The sequence below is a fragment of the Grammomys surdaster genome, unplaced genomic scaffold (assembly GCF_004785775.1).
Source record: "Grammomys surdaster isolate TR1022 unplaced genomic scaffold, NIH_TR_1.0 958, whole genome shotgun sequence".
Taxonomy (NCBI): domain Eukaryota; kingdom Metazoa; phylum Chordata; class Mammalia; order Rodentia; family Muridae; genus Grammomys; species Grammomys surdaster.
The window spans coordinates 989,852-1,005,922 of record NW_021605377.1 but is presented as its reverse complement, the minus strand read 5'-3'; the positions used below and the strand labels follow the sequence as shown (position 1 = coordinate 1,005,922).

Here is a 16,071-nt window from a genome sequence, read left to right as displayed (position 1 = left end):
AGGGACAAACAGGAGGGGTTGTCGCTGCCACTGACAGAGCAGACTGGGCCGGGAGAGGTCCATAGGACTCCAGCGTGCGGTAGAAAGCCTCTGGAGGCGGGGCGTCCAGACCACGCCCCCGGTTCTGATTGGCTCCTTCGAAACAGGCGGCAGTGCTCGGCGGCGAACTGCGGCGGTGGCGGCGGTTGGTCGCTGGCTTGCTGGCACGCACAGATTGAGCCCGAGTCGCCCCGCAGGAAGAAGTGACCCCGCTCCTGGGGTGGTGAGTGACTTCCCTGTTGGATTTCTCTTTTCCTCCCGAACTTTCTGTCGCCTTCCCAGGTGTCCTGCGGCATCTTTGCTACGCTGCTGCACGGACACTCCCTCCCCCCACCTCCCCAGTTTTTAGAGTCCGGGTGGAGTTCAGGTGGGCTATAGAGGTGCAGGAGTCCCTGAAACTCTGCGATTGGTTGACTGTGGGAGCCGCGTGCTCTGATTGGCTCTTGGGGCTGTCTCGGTGACGTTCGGCTCGCCTTCCTACACCTGCCCGCTCTGGTGGGTAAGAGGGGCTACAAGTGTGAGCTCGTGAGCGGGAGGGCCGCGAGGTAGAGCCGCGACCTGTCCTGCGCTGAGACACAAGCTAGTGCGTGGTGGCCGGGGTACCCTCCTGCCCAGCGCCCAGCCAGAGAGGGTCACTTGATTCTTCATCATCATCCTCGGAAAGAAGGGATGGAATCATTGGCCCAGGACAGACTACTACTCACGGTCACGCTGCTATTTTACCCCGTGATAGGCACTGCAGGCTCTTCCCTATTTGTCCTCTGCAGGGCTCAGATCTCCCAGACTTAACGGAATTAGGGAACATTAGTGGAACTCTTGTGCAACGCTCTCCCACCCGCACCCCCCTGGGTTTGGAGAACTGAATTGGGGGAGGCTTGCAGAATGCCCTGGGAGGCGCGGGAACCATTTCGAGAGCTTGCATCCCCATGCATACGCTCCCCCCAGCCCTTCACCGTTTCACCCACTCCTTTAAACCTAGGAGCTGAGTCGAACACATTAGAGTGCTCTGTAGTCTTTATTTAAAACGAAGGAATGTGTTTTTCTGCGGGTCCAGTCAGAGTTTGGGTTTTGCTTAGCCCATGTGAGATCGTTAATGACCACCCTTAGATAAGTAGCGCTGAACTGCTGTGGGCTCACTTCTCTTGTGTTTACACAGAATGATTAAAAATTGGACTTTCCCCACATCTTTAACTCCCTTCAGGAGGAAACTAGTAAGAATACTCTGGTGTAGATTCTGACGTGTTGCTGTATCTGACTCATCAGTTTTAAAAACTCACTGTGAACCGGGCAGTGGTGGCGCACGCCTTTAATCCCAGCGCTTGGGAGGCAGAGGCAGGCAGATTTCTGAGTTCGAGGCTAGCCTGGTCTACAGAGTGAGTTCCAGGACAGCCAGGGCTGTACAGAGAACCCTGTCTCGGAAAAAAACAAAAACAAAAACACCTCACTATGGCCAACTGACATTGCCTGCTAGCTGTCTGCTGCTTTGACATTGGAGATGCCGAGCAGAGTTCCTTACCTCAATCATATTTTTCACCTTACTGTTTAGAAAAGTAAAAAAAATTAAAATTAATGTGCACAACATATTTTACTGTCTTTCAGTAGTTGTTCATATTTGGATTAGGTACACTTTTACATACCTAATAATATTGTATTGAGAGAATGGGAAGCTAATCTAAGTCTTAAGCTGAGTTTACATTTAATTAGAATCTCATTATTAGAGAGAAATGCCTCAGAAATAATGTTTGCAAGGGAGTGGTTAAAATTACATTTCCTGAGTGTTTCTTCTAAGAACCCGGGGAGTTTTCTCACTGAATTACATCGTGGCACACCAGAAGTTTTGGCTAACAGAAAGTTACTAAGTATTTTATATGTGGATCATAAACCTTCCCAAAACCTGGCTATACTAAAGTATAGCACAGACATGAAATGTAATGTGATCTTTTTGCTGATAGCATCTTGGGAGTTTGTCATCAGTCGGTCATGGGCTAGATATTGCTGAAGTACTATCTGACAGATGTCTGCTTACTGTCATGCAGTATACATTGGTTGTAAGAAGGTATCATATTAGCTTTGGTGGAGTTTGTGTGTGTGTGTGTGTGTGTGTGTGTGTGTGTGTAGATGGCACTGTTTTTTGTTGTGTTTGTTTGTTTGGTTTGTTTTTTTCCAGACAGGGTTTCTCTGTATAGCCTTCGCTGTCCTGGAATTCACTGTAGACCAGGCTGGCCTCGAACCAGAAATCCACCTCTTGATGTATATTAGGTAAGCACTCTACCCCAGCCCTAGGACTGATTTATATTCCTGGCCAAAATTAAAGTTGGTTCTTAAAAAAATGTTTGGTTCTGTTAAAAATTCTTTTCCTTTGTTCATTCGTTCGTTCCTTTCTTCCTCTCTTTCTCCTTCCCTCCCTTCCTTTCTCTCTCCTCTTCTTTCCCCCTTTCCTTCCTTTCTCTTGACCTGTGTTGTGTGGTGGTTTGCATGGGAAAGGTCCCACCCTCAGGCTCTTATGTTTGAATACTTGGCCCAGAGTTGGTAGAACTGGGAAGGTTTAGGAGGTGTGGCCTTGTTGGAGGTGTGTCTCTGGTGTGTGTGTGTGTGTGTGTTTGTGTGTACGAACCTTGAGGTTTCCGAAGCCCAGGCTATTCCCAGTTAGCTTTCTTTGTCTCGTGCTTGTGCATCAAGACTCTTAGAAAGCTCTGGCTCTCACATAAGGATGTAAAGTTCTCAGCTACTGCTCCAGCGCTCCACGTGCCTGCCTGCTGCCATGGATGGCTACAGACTCACTCTCTGAAACTTTAAGCCCCAGTAAACTCTTGCTTGTCTAAGCTGCCTTGGTCATCACAGTAACTAAAGAAGGTAACTGTTGCTTTGTAAACCAGGATGGCCTCAAACTTGTGACAACCTCCTGCCTCTTAGCCTTCTGAGTGCTGGGGTTATAGGTATGTACAACCATGTCTAGAGAAAAGTTTTCACTCTACCCACTTTCCCCACACTCCTAGCATACAGTGTGAATGGCCCATAAGCTATCTGAGAAGTTTCTGTTAATGGATAATTAAATAAAATTTCTCTCATTTTCCCTGATGTTAGTATACTGTATATTTCCCTTGCAGCCTTTTATTGAAGTGATGGAGTTGAACTGATTTTAAATATCTTTTCAAAGTTTTTTTTTTGGGGGGTAGAAGTTGGCTCAGTGGTTAAGATCATATATTGCTTTGGCAGAGGACCCAACTTCAGTTCCCAGTATCCCTGTCGTAGAGTAGCTCAAAGCCACCTATAATTAACTCTAGCTCTAAGGGATCAGGCATTCTCCTCTGGCTTTCCTGGGTACCTGAATTCGCATGTGTATACCTTCCTCAAAATACACACAATTAAAAAAAATTTTTTTAAAAATTTTTGTATTTCAAAACTAAACTGAAAATTCTAAGATGAGATTGAGTTGTTCAAATTCAGTATCTGCAAGAGAAGTTTTCAAATTCTCCAGCAAAGTGACGGTCTCTGCATCTTGTAAGAGGTATGTGATGTTTTAGTGTGAAAATCCTGCTCCTGCTTTCTTGCAGTGCTGGGGACTGAGTGCAGGACCCTGTGCAGCCTAGCCAAGTGCTTGGTTACCGTCCCCTCTCACCTAAAAATGTTTACTTTTCTGAACTGTCTCTTCCATTGAAGCTGTGGGTTTTGTAGGTAAAAATACCATGGATTTGTGTCATTATTTCTTTTAACCTTTAATAGTACACATTTAGCTACCAATTTAATATTGCTGTATATTATTATTATTTTTTTTTAGTTTTTGAGGCACGATCTTGTTATGTAGCCAGACCTTGAAGTCTTAATCTTCCTGTCTCAGTTTTCCAACTGTTAGAAGGATTCAAAGCAGCATGAATCATTGTCTTATAGTTTGAGGATAAACAGAGTTTTAATGTTGCTTATGAAAGAAGGTATTGGCAAGGCTGTGCTACTCCTCTCCTGGGAAGAAGTCCAAGGTACCTTTTCCAGTGTCCAGGAAACCCCTGCATCCCGTGGCTCCCAGCGTCTCAGATCTGACCCTCTGACGTCTTCCCATCGTGACCTCTCCTTGCCTCCAATGACTGGCCTTTCCTCAACACCTTCCCTCCCTCCTTCTCTCCCTACCTGTGTCTCTCCTTTCCTCCCCCTCTCTCTCTTAAATTTATTTATTCACTTTAGATCCCGATATCACCCCTCCCTCTCCTCCCAGTCCCCACTCACACAGGTCCTCCCCCAGTCCACCTTCTTCTTCTTTGAGAAGGGAGCCTCCCACTCTGGTCCTCAACCATCTCCTAAGGATTCTTGTGATTAAATTAGTTCCACCTGGGTAAGCTCTCCTCCCAAGGTCTTTTTTCTGTCTGCAAGTATCCCTTTTTTTCATGTCAAGGCAGATATTTGTATATTCCGGGAATTACGAAGGGTCGTCTCTGGTGCCGTTCTTCTGTCTGATATAGATGATGGTACAGTAAACATGGACGTACGTCTCCAGCAGAGCGATCATATGTGTCTTCAAGTGTCACCGTGGTCACCGTCCTTGCCCCTCTGTGCAGCTATTCTGTCCTGCATTCCTGACCTCTGACTACTCTTGGCCTTAGTCTTTTGCTTTTCTTAGTGAGTCCTCTGACTTATCTATCAGCTCATGTCACTTACAGTACTTTAAACTGTCAAAAGTGCATACCAGGCCCAGAGTCTCTCAGCCTGTGGATCAGGACGTAGCTCTCAACGACTTCTCCCGCACCATGTCTGCCTGCATGCCGCCATGTTCCCCTCCATGATGATAATGGACTAACCTCTGGAATTGTAAGCCAGCCCCCAATTGAATACTTTCTTCTAAGAGTTGCCTTGGTTGTGGTGTCTCTTCACAGCAATGGAATAGTGACCAAGACAGAGTTAGTGCCAGGGAGCAGGGTATTAATGTGACAAGTCGGTCATGCTGTGTGTTGTAGGAACATGGAAGACTCTGGACTAGAAAAGTATATGAACACTTTATTTAAATGGGGTTTCCTGGGCCATCCAGCAGGAGCATGGGAGACAGTGGTGCTGAGGATAGTGTAGGCTATGGCAGCCTAGCTGAAGAGGTTTCAGGGAGGGAAGAATATTAGTAATATTAGATCGTTTTTGTGATATTTTGGGAAAGACTATGGCTGGTTTCTTCCCCCCCCCCCCCGCCAAATCTGCCTGTGGCTAAATTAAAAAGTTCTTGATTAGTGGAACTGGCAGAGAAGATTCCAAGGCAGCCTAGTATTGGCTGTGTTGTGTGGTTATTAGTGATCACTCTTACACAGATGTACAATGAAAAGGAACAAGGCAGGCAAGGAAAACTACAAAATGTACAGTTTAAGGAGAAAAGGACCACGAGGAAGTGTAACGGAGTTAAGTCCACTGTTCAAAGAGATGACGTGTTTAAAGAAAAGCCTGAGGCTCAATGGGACAAAGCAAATGGTAACCTCTGCCCAAGACCCACTGGGCTAAGCTTCCAGTTGTAAAGAGGGATTAAAGGAGAACGTAAGTAGTGAAGGAAGCCATCAACAGCAGAACCCTGAATGCAAACATCATTGAAGGTGAGGGCCAAGTTTGAGCCCCAGCAAACAGCAGAAATCACCAGCGTCAGTATCCACACACGCACTTCTGGCTTTAGAGTCCGGGATCCACGGAAGGGACTGTGGAATCTTCCTCAATGACTAAGGAAAGCTGCGAGATCAGGCGTGTGTCAGAGGTATCCCGGCATAGAGGCCTAGAGAGACCATTGCCTGAGACTTTAAAGGTGAAGCCTGGATTGTGTGGGAGACCCCAAGGTGTTAAAGTTGCCAGAACTGTGGGATTCCTGCCAAGGAGAGCGGGTAACAAGGAGTGGAGCCAGTCAGAGAGAGAAGTGTGCTGTAGTCAACAAAGCCGGAAGGAGTTGGAAATCTAAAGAGCGCTTTGACATAAAATAAGCAGAGTGAGAATTCCGGAATTTTGGTATCTTTGAAACATACAGAAATGTTGTAAAAGTCTGTTTTCATTTTCATCCCAGGTGTGGGGTATGGGGTTCTTCGGATTGTCCACAGCAGGCGACTGTCTCTTTACCCTTCAGATTATCTCCCTGTCCTGTAGACGCTCACAGTGGCCCTCTCTGTCCCTGCCTCTCCCCTGTCCTCTCATCCTTTTCCTGGGCTCTTTTTCTTACATCTCTCGCCATTAACTTCTTGTTTTCTGCTTTTCTTTGCTAAACTCACTTCTGGCTTACTTATGTATTTCTTTGTCTTCAGAGAGCTTTTTAACAGTAGGAATGAGATCATACCACCACTCCCTCATTAAAACTGTTCAGTGGTTCCCCACTATATTTAGAGTGAAATCTAATTTTTTCAACACTGTCTGGATGATGGGGCCACTCTCCAACATTATTCTAAGCCACACGTTCTCCATCCTTCAGCCATTGTGCTTCTTGGAATACGTAATACTTTCTTCACATGGAGCCTTTGTCAAAACCGCTCTCTGTGTACAGAGCCCGTCTTCCTTTCTTGGCTAAACACTTGCCATTCTTCAGGTTTATTTCTTACAGAAAAATAATTTCATTCAAGTTAAGTCTAAAGGAGGCCCCTGTTATTTTTCTCTTGAGAGATTTTGCTTTTGGCTTCAAAGCCCTGGCATGGTCATACAGTGATTCATCTGGTTCCTATGTCAGTCTTTCGTGGTGTTTGTTATTAGCTCTGTAAGGACAGTAAGATGGTCACCATATTGATCTTAGTTATGATGACTAGTTCAATAAAGGATCTGGATAAATGTTTATTGAACACATGAATGCGCGTATTATCACATCAAACAGGATATATCCTGAAATAAGAAATAAAGCTAAATGGGACAAAGAATTTATGCTTAAAATATAAACTCATGGGTTAAGAACATGGCTCAGAGAGTAAGAACACTTTAGGTAAGGACTTAAATTCTACTTTTCAGCAGCTGTGAAAAAGCAGGGCTTGCTTGTACATGTCCACAACTCCAGCATGGTGGAGTGGAGACGGACGCGTCCTTGATAATCTGCTGTAGCCTCTGCATGGGTGTGTAGGGGTCTGTGCACACGTGTACGTCACATACACAAATCACAAATTTGTGAAGACTTGGTCTAGCAAAGAGAACCCTAAGTTGCATATCTGGCTTCAAATTTTGACGTTGCTGTATTAAAATTTTTATTTTCATTTATAATCATACATTTGTTAGTGAAAGAAGTCTTCTAAGTTATATTTAATGGGATCATATCAGTCTTTTTAATTTCGTAAGTTTTGTCAAATGCACTATAACTGTGTCTCATCATCGATTTCCTAGTCAAGGTCTTCTACGCCAAGTACTTTATATACCACCTCATTTTATTTTTGCATCAGGCATCTGAGGGTGATGGTGAGACCCTGTTTTTCTGATACACTTTTAGGTTCCAGGAAGTTAGCACCACCATGCCCATATAGCTGGCTTACGCTGGAGCAGGAATGGAACCCAGATGAATCCAGTGCTTTGTACGACCATAGTGCTGTTTTGATGGTGAGTATGTTAGTTTGTACTTTAAAAATATATGAAAAAATATTTGGTAGCGATACAGAATTTTTGTGTTCTCTACTAAGCAGCTATGAAGTATTTAACTCAGAATTTTAAAGCTAAGAATTTTACATTTCTGTATCTATCAGGAATACTAGATTCTTGAACTATTATTTTAGAGAACGACATCAACATAGTGAAGCATCTTTGACGTGCACTGCAGGCATACAGAGTAGTATAAAATGCCTCTGTTCCTACTGCTATTCAGCTCGGCACGTGGCCCTGTCCTTGCAGCTTATGTGTACAGGCATCGTCTGGAGGCTCAGTGCTGTGCGGTGACAATCCTTTTCCTTGCAGACACTTACTTTATTTGTTTGCCATTTTGGTACTTTCCCCTCAGGTTTATATCAGGATTGTGCCATGGGACTTTAAGTCCTTCACATCACATTTTATCATGTGGGGGAATAAACTGTGGTTCAGAGCCTGCAGCCCTGAGCAGGAATGTTCCATAAAATGGCTTTCTCTTTTGTGATCTGAGGTCAGATTTCAAGGAGAACCTTCAGGAGAATAACCACAAGGACCTCATTATTGTTTTTTTGTGAGGAGTGGATTGGGCTCAGACCTGGTTAAGCTGCATATGGAGGGCATATCCCATTTCTCTCATTTCCCCTGGAGCCTCTCAAAGTCGGGTATAATGTTCTTAACTTATGCATTATGTTTGCTTGTGAAAGATTTCCATCAGGATTTCAAGTGCAGTTTGGACTTGGGGTCACATGAGAATTCTTGTTTTGTTTTTATTTAATCTAAAGGGGAGGGGAGACCCAATAATCAAACATCCTATTAAAGTTGGTAAAGAATTGAAGGCAGCTTCTCCAGCAAGACAGAGAGAAAGAAAAAAGCCAAATTAGGTACACCCCCAGGAATGAAGTGTCCTCTTTCCCCCAGGAATGGCATGCTGCTGGTCCAGACTGGGGCTGAGACTCAGAGACTCATGAGGAAGACAGGGGTGAATGACTGAGAGGAAAGTTGAGATTGTGCCACAGACCAGGACCAGGACTGACCACACACCTACCATTGGCTTACAAGACAATGCGAACGGCTAGAGTATATTTTAAAAGCTGACTATATCCAGGACAGCTCATTAAGTAACTGATTAACTGATTCAGTCTGGATGTTTCTAAAACTTTCTCCCCAAATATACAGTGTACACAGTAGCTTTTCATAGCTGAGGATCTGTTACGACGTACCCGAGTACTCGTTTATTGCAAATTAGTTTATTTATTTATTGCGGTACCATGGGTTGAGCCCCAAGGCCTTGTGCATGCTGGACAAGCGTTCTGCGGGTGAGCCATGTTTCTGTCGTTTCAGCAGTGCTGATGGTCATACCAGAAGAATCTGAAAGCAAGTGACTTTTGCTAAAGTTCAAGTGACTGACCCTTGTACCCAAATCCTTCATTTTCCTTCATAAAACTGATTCTGTTGAATTTTTCCGTAAAAAAAAAAGCGCAGCTGCTGAACATTCCTGAGCCGGCTCCTTTGTGAATGTGCCACTGTTCTGGGCGTGCGCACGCCTTATAATTGTAGCTTTCTTTTGTTGGTAGTCGGCAGCTCCAACTGTTAGAGCCCTTGTCTGATTATGTGGAACTTCATTTTAATGGAAGTTCTTTGCTGAGTTTTTTTCTTTTTTTCTTTTCTTTTCTTTTCTTTTTTTTTTTGAAGAAATGGTCTCGGAAGCTTCATACTGTGAACCTTTGTTGGGGACAAAAGGGTTATTTATGCTAAAGGAAAATGTATCCCCCACTGCATTAACTGGTGGGAAGCAGAACAAGCTCGTTAGCAATTCTCACTTGTGCTTTGGCCTTTTGCTGTGGTGGAGAGGAGGAATGCAATCAGAAAGGGCATTCTGTGGTCTTTGGCCTTCTGCAGAGAGAGTGTGTGACACAATGCTAAGCTCTCCAGTTAGCTTTAGCTCAGGGGCTCGGTTTGTTCCTTGGAGCGCGCAGTGTCTAGTTGGCACTGTGCATGAGAGGTGTGCGACAGCACTCGGGAGGACATAACTTTGGAAATAGGTAACCCTTTAGCCTTATCAAGAGTTTTATGTTATACCTGCTATAAACAAGCAACAAACGTATGGTTTTATATAGTCCATGTAACCTTTAAGCCTGTCACTAATTTTCTCCTTGCAAACACATTAAAGAATTATATGGGTTGGATTTCATTTATTAAACTTTGTGTTTCTGTTGTAGATTCCAAGAGCAGAGTTCTGGAGCCAGCGCTGCCGCTTCCTTTGCTTTTTGGCAGATTATCACGGGAAGGTAGTGAGTATTTTGAAGTCCCAGTTGAAATGCACAGTTAACTTTACTGTCTTCTTATCTAGCAGAAAAAGCTTATGGCTAACCACGTGATTCATAAAGTCCATGTGACTCATACAGATGAGATGAGCACAAGGAGACGGAAGACGCCTGAGTTTCAGTATCGGTTGGGGGGGGTTATATTTACACCCCTTTTACACTATTGTATACAGGAAAAGGCTCAGGGAGACTATTCTGTGAAGCATGTTTTGCCATGAATTCTGTGAAGCACCAGGGATGGTGCACCCAAGTGTTTCAGGTCTTTCTTGGTCCTGTAACAGGTGCCCTTATGCAGGCAGAAGTAAGGCGTCACCGCTAAGTTCTCACTGTTACTTATTCTGACTAGATGTGAGGGTCTTAGGTGTTCTGTCAAAGAGGCAGGAAATCACGTGCCTCAGTCTTAGAATCTGGGGTTCGAGGGAGCAAGAACTCAGCCATCCATCTGGGAGCTAACGCCACCTTCCTTCTCCAGACTAGAAGCTTCATCTCAGTGTAGACGACCATGCAGCCTGCAATCCAAGTAAGTTCTCTCTCTGTGAAAGATAAATATATAGCATGGATTGATATTATTGACTTAATCCATTTTATGGCATGAGTAATTTTTTTAAAAACACTACATTTTAACAGTAGGCATACTGCATTTTGACTTTCTAGTTCCGAGAAGATTTTGATTCTGAGTTTTACTTGTGCTAGATTTTTGAAAGAATCAAAAGAATGTTGGGAGTAGTGGGTCAGGCTGGGGAAAGTAAGTAGAATGTTTCATAGTATTCCCTCCTTACAATAATGGTGCATGTGTACAGTTGAAGGAACAGTTAGGAAAAAAACAAATACAAGATACAAGGCTTAGTTTAGAGAATTGTGCGTATGCCTTATAAATGAGCCTGTACCTGACTGGATGTTAAAATTAAAAAATTTATTAAAAATTAAATTAAAGAATAGGGCTTTTTTTTCCTATTTATGATTGGGCAAAGTCAACTATGTCACGGAAATCACTGTAATCTGAAGTTTATGTTTGCTGTGTTTCTTGCCTTTCTATTCTTTTGTTTTCTTTCCTTAGATATTAATAGAATAGTTAAATATTAATTTAAAGGCAAAAGGCACACTAAACCTTTCTATCTAGAAAGATACAGTCAGATGTCAGTAAGTACATCAGGAAGCCAGAGCTTAAGGGTCGATCGCATCTTAGTTCTGACCCCACTTTTATCCACTCTCAGTGAGAGGCTGGTGAGATATCTTACCTCCATGCCTCCGCTTCCTCCGCCTCATCACCTGTACGGTGAGAATAATAATTCACGTTTTGCAGGGTGGTCGTGAAGCAACGAGATAGCAAGATAGTGAGATGCAGGGAACCTACCTACTAGGATGCACATTGCCTATTGCACACTTCAGGAGTTTGTTTCTTTAGTAATTCTTTCTTTAACATCTGTTGATATCTCACCAGAGGAGACTGGAAATGGTCCCCCCTCCCCCCTCCTCCCTTATAGTTTGTCTTCACAAATAGAAGCAAGACAAAAAATCCCACCCATAGTCTAGAAGCTATTTGCACTTGTTACCTGATAGGAGAGGGACCATCTGTTTTCTTCACTGGAGTGATACTGGGTGTATGAACCACACTGGAAGGCAGACCTCTTGCTCAGTAGTTGTTGGTCAACAGGAATCAGACTTAATGCTTTCTTGTTCTTGGGGGGGGGGGTTGTTTGGTTATTTGGTTGGTTGGTTTTTGCTTTTAGCGGGCGCTCCTGTGACTTGATATGTTCATTGTCTGTTAAGTGCTGTTTCGCTTTCTGTTAAAATATCCTAAGGTTCATTTATGCCTCCCATTGAGTGTTTGTTCCTTTCCCTAGCAGTGAGAAAACCTCCCCCTATTCAGTTACTCCCTATATGTGGGACCACGCTCTCAGTGTCTGCCTTCTCCCTGGTGGAGATGCGCAGCTGGCTAGGCTCTGACACTCTCTAATGAGCTGCCCTGCTCTGCCAGACACCTCGCAGAGGGTCACCCTTATATGTCACTGCTCTTTACATTCCAAGTCACCTCCCTTGAAGAACTTCTGCACCCCTCACTTGGAATAGCCTTGAAGACAAGAGCCATTTGTACTCTTTTCTTAAAAAGTGACTTCATGGTTATTTCTTTCATAATTAGCACATAGTTTTCTACAAACAATCTGAAAGCAAATCTGCGCATTTCAAATATTTCCAAGTGCTGGTTTGATAGTATGCTTATCTAATCTTATTCTTATTTTTTATTTTAAAATATTAGCAATTATTTTTGGCTTTACAGGGCAGTAGGCAAAATCAAGACTGTTAGATAGGCACTGGGATATATATATATATATATATATATATATATATATATATATATATAACCATTTAAAAGTGTTTCAGTTGTAGGACATAAAAATACAGATAACAAATGAGATTTGCTTATAGACTATAGTTGGTTTGCCATTCTAATTGCTTTAATCAAAGTATTTGGAAAAAAATTAAAGCTAGCTGTCTAGAGGCTGGAGTAATGGCTCAGTGGTTAAGAGCACGTGCTCCTGTAGAGGACTCGAGTTTGGTCCTAGAACCCATATCAAAAGGCTCACAGCTACCTGCAGCTCCAAAGGATGTGACACACTCTCCTGGCCTCCTTGGGCACCTTACTAATGTGCACAACACACCCAGACCCCCCCACACACACAATTAAAAATAATAGAATAAATATCTAAAACCTCACAATTCTGATTTGTAGTTTGCAGAAGCCATTCACGAATGCATTCACTCATCCATCTGCTTAATCTCTGCTCTCTGTTAGGGCCAGGGCTAGATGGTGCAGACATGTATTATGTAAGGCAGGGGTCATTAATCTATTTACAGCTAAGGTACGGGGATTTTGGTGTAGTTACTAGTATACTCCTAAGCTAATAAGTGAAGGAAAAATACTATTTGTTGAATTTTTATTCTCTTATCTCTACAGTAGGATCCATTCATTAATTTGGTGTTCATTGACATCAACCATTGTATAAAATACTAAAAACATTTCAAATCATCCAGTTTTCTTCTGATTTATGTATTTTCTATGAGATGGCACAGTTTTGCTTATTCTGGATGGCCTACGGCTACTTAGTTAAAACATAGTCATGTGTGGGTTATGGTGATATTAAGCAAAAATTGCTTTCTCTCAGCTGGTTGGTGTTTTGTCTAGGTGTGGTTTGGAGAAGATCTACCTCTAAGTCCCAGGTGTCCTCTGACTCCCAGACATGGCCCTGGACTGGCAGATGTGTGTCAGTATGACGAGTGGATATCTGTGAGACATGAAGCCACTCTGTTGCCTATGCAAGAAGATCTCTCTATTTGGTTGTCTGGCTTACTGGGTAAGGCTTACAAAGACACTGTTGTTTTATGTTCGTTTACTGAGCGACTGACTGTTCAGTTGACAGGGATACTCAGGTGAGCGACAGAGTCAGGTACTTGTTTTCATAGTCCATACAATCAAAGGGTGCTCTCGCCCCGAGCCTCAGCTTTTCAATTGTAGGGAACCTGAGATTTGAATGATGTAGCTGGTCATTTTGAATAATCAATGTTTTATGGTTAATATTAGATTTTTAAAAATTGTGTATTACTAATATTGCTTTATTTGTTTTTTTTTTTAACTGATTTATCCCAATCTTGAGTGAGCCATAAGGTTATAAGTGGAAGATATCCTTTAGTTATATAAAAATAAATACAGTTTCTGAAACATGGAGGGACAGAAGCAAAGGAAACCAAAAAGAAAATGCCACTTGGGGAATGCCTGGCATCGTATTTTTTACTCTACTCAAGATTGTGATGAGCGCTCTGAACTTTCTTCCCATTGAGGGAAAAATACCACTTTTTGTTTTGTGTATGTGTGCACGTGTATGTGTGCATATGTACATATGCATGTGTATGTATACTTGGGTATGTGTCCATGTGTATATGTGTATGCTTGGGTATATGTACATGTGTATTTGTGCATGTGTACGTATGCTTGGGTGTGTGTGTATATATGCATGGGTATGTGTATATGTGCATATGTATGTATACACGAGTATGTGTGCATGTGTGTGTACATGTGTATGTGTACATGTGCATGTATATGTGTGCCTGTGTGTAGGTACAGGTATGGGGGTGCTTGTATACATGTGTATGAGTATGTGTTTATGTGACCATGGGCATGCCGATCCAGCTGACTACAAGCTCTTGAGCTCTGCCTGACTAAACCACAGGCATACCAACACACCTTACTTTTATGTGTGTTTCTGGGGACCCAAACTGGGGGTCACAGACTGTACTGAGTAAGCTTTCTCCTGAGCCCCTCAACTCACTTAGCTCTAGACTTTACTGTAGCATTCTGAGATTTTCATGAGAAGGAAAGGCCTGAAGATGGACTGAGGCCCTTCTAAGATAAACACACAATAAGCAGTTTCTCTGGTTTTGTCTGGTATCAGCTTGATAATGAGAAGGCTTTTAAAATTTATAATGTAAAATGCTTTTTACAGAAGCTATTTTAGAGGCAAAAGTCGATATCTCCAGTTATTCCGCTACTGTGTTTAATCTATAAATTACAACAAAACCCACTTTATCTATAAAGAACATTTTTTTTCTTATACAAGTGATATTAACTTGCAGTGAATTTATCTAACACAAGTGTACATATGTTCGCCCCGAACTTTGTGTAGCACAGACTTTTTCTTTTGCCTTTGATTTAACCCAACATTACTTGTTTTAACTCATTACCTCTTAAGAGTGGTAACTTAGCATCCCATCTGCTATGTGTTTAGTCTTCCAGCCGTTATCCGGTTGTGTTAAAGTTTTAACCACTGTTTTTAATTTGCTGTCTCTAGATGTGTCTTAGCTTTCTGATGTGCTTTTAGGTATTGACATTAAGGCAGAAAGATTATTGGAAGAACTTGATAATGGAGTGCGGCTGTGCCAGCTCATCAGTGTTCTTCAGAACATGGTGAAAGCCTGCCACCCTGACGAGCCAGGGGTAAGTGAGCTTTTGACAGCAGGGGGGTTGGCTCTTCGTCTCTGCTCCTCACTGTCCCTTGTGCTTGGTTATTTCCAGCCTATGGCTGGCTTTAAAAGTGGATTTCATTTTTTGAGCATTTGAAAGATAATATTTGTAAACTAAAGGTAGAAACATTAACCTTGAGGCTTGGAAGATCGGCTTGGAAGATCACTCGGTTATCATGTAACAAGTAAACATAGAACATAAAGAGTACTCGTCATGTAACGTGAGGGCCTGAGTCCAGAGCCTCAGCACCCATGGAAAGGGTGGCTATGGTGGCTTGTGCCTGTGATTCTAGTACTAAGAGACAAAGCCAGGCAGATTCCTGAAGGCTCACTGGACCACTCATCCACCTAGTAAGTCAGCAAGTTCCAGGTTCATAGAGAGACCCTGTCTTAAAAAACAAATCTCCATGAGCATGCGCACATGTGGGTGTTGCAGTAAATCTCCAACCTCAATAAGCCCGTGCAAATAACCCACAACCCAGTTACAGTATTTATAAGCTGCACGCCTAGATTGGGCAGCTTATAAATACTGTAACTGGGTACCTCTACACTACTCTATTCCCCAGCTCTGAGGTCCCTCGCTACCTGTGGCTTCTCCAGGCCACGTGGTCCTGCTTCATCCTCCTTCCACCTCCTCTTCCTCCGTCCTCCTTCCTCTCTCGTTCCCTACTCTTCCTCCACTCTCTAAAACCTCCAGCCCCACCTTCCTCTTTCACTGCCCAATCACAGGCTCTAGCCTTTATTTGACCAGTTAGAATGGGGAGAAGGTTCACAGGAAATCACCTGAGTACAGACAGCATCCACTCCTCCTCAGGGCAGCCCCTCCTGAGGAAGCAGAATTAGCATCAGAATACAAATACCATCAGGGCTATCCACAAGAAACAACAACAACATAAATATTTACCTTGTGGCGTTTATTTGTGAATGTTCACTGATACTACGTCTATAGACAGTATCTAGGATAACCTGATATGCTATAAGTGATCTCCAGCAGCTAGAACCATCCACAGCCTTCTATATGGTTATGCGAGAAAAGGGTTTGTGGTTGTTCTTGGCTGTGCTGGCTAGTTCTATGTCCAGTTGACACAAGCTAGAGTTATCTGGAAGGAGGAAACTTCTATTTTAAAATGCTTCCATGAGATCCAGCTGAAAGGCATTT

General features: G+C 43.0%; 1 protein-coding gene across 1 annotated transcript in view; it reads left to right on the top strand.

Annotated features, from left to right (window-relative positions):
- Nucleotides 1-226: 226 nt before the first annotated feature.
- The window catches only part of Gas2l3 (growth arrest specific 2 like 3), a 30,029-nt gene continuing 14,184 nt past the window's right edge, over nt 227-16,071 (top strand). Inside the window, exons 1-6 of the mRNA XM_028783102.1 lie at nt 227-262; nt 7,445-7,551; nt 9,792-9,860; nt 10,369-10,416; nt 13,081-13,249; nt 14,771-14,886. Of these exons, the coding sequence (XP_028638935.1) occupies nt 10,399-10,416; nt 13,081-13,249; nt 14,771-14,886 (303 nt within the window). The 5' untranslated portion in view covers nt 227-262; nt 7,445-7,551; nt 9,792-9,860; nt 10,369-10,398. The remainder of the gene's footprint in view (nt 263-7,444; nt 7,552-9,791; nt 9,861-10,368; nt 10,417-13,080; nt 13,250-14,770; nt 14,887-16,071) is intronic.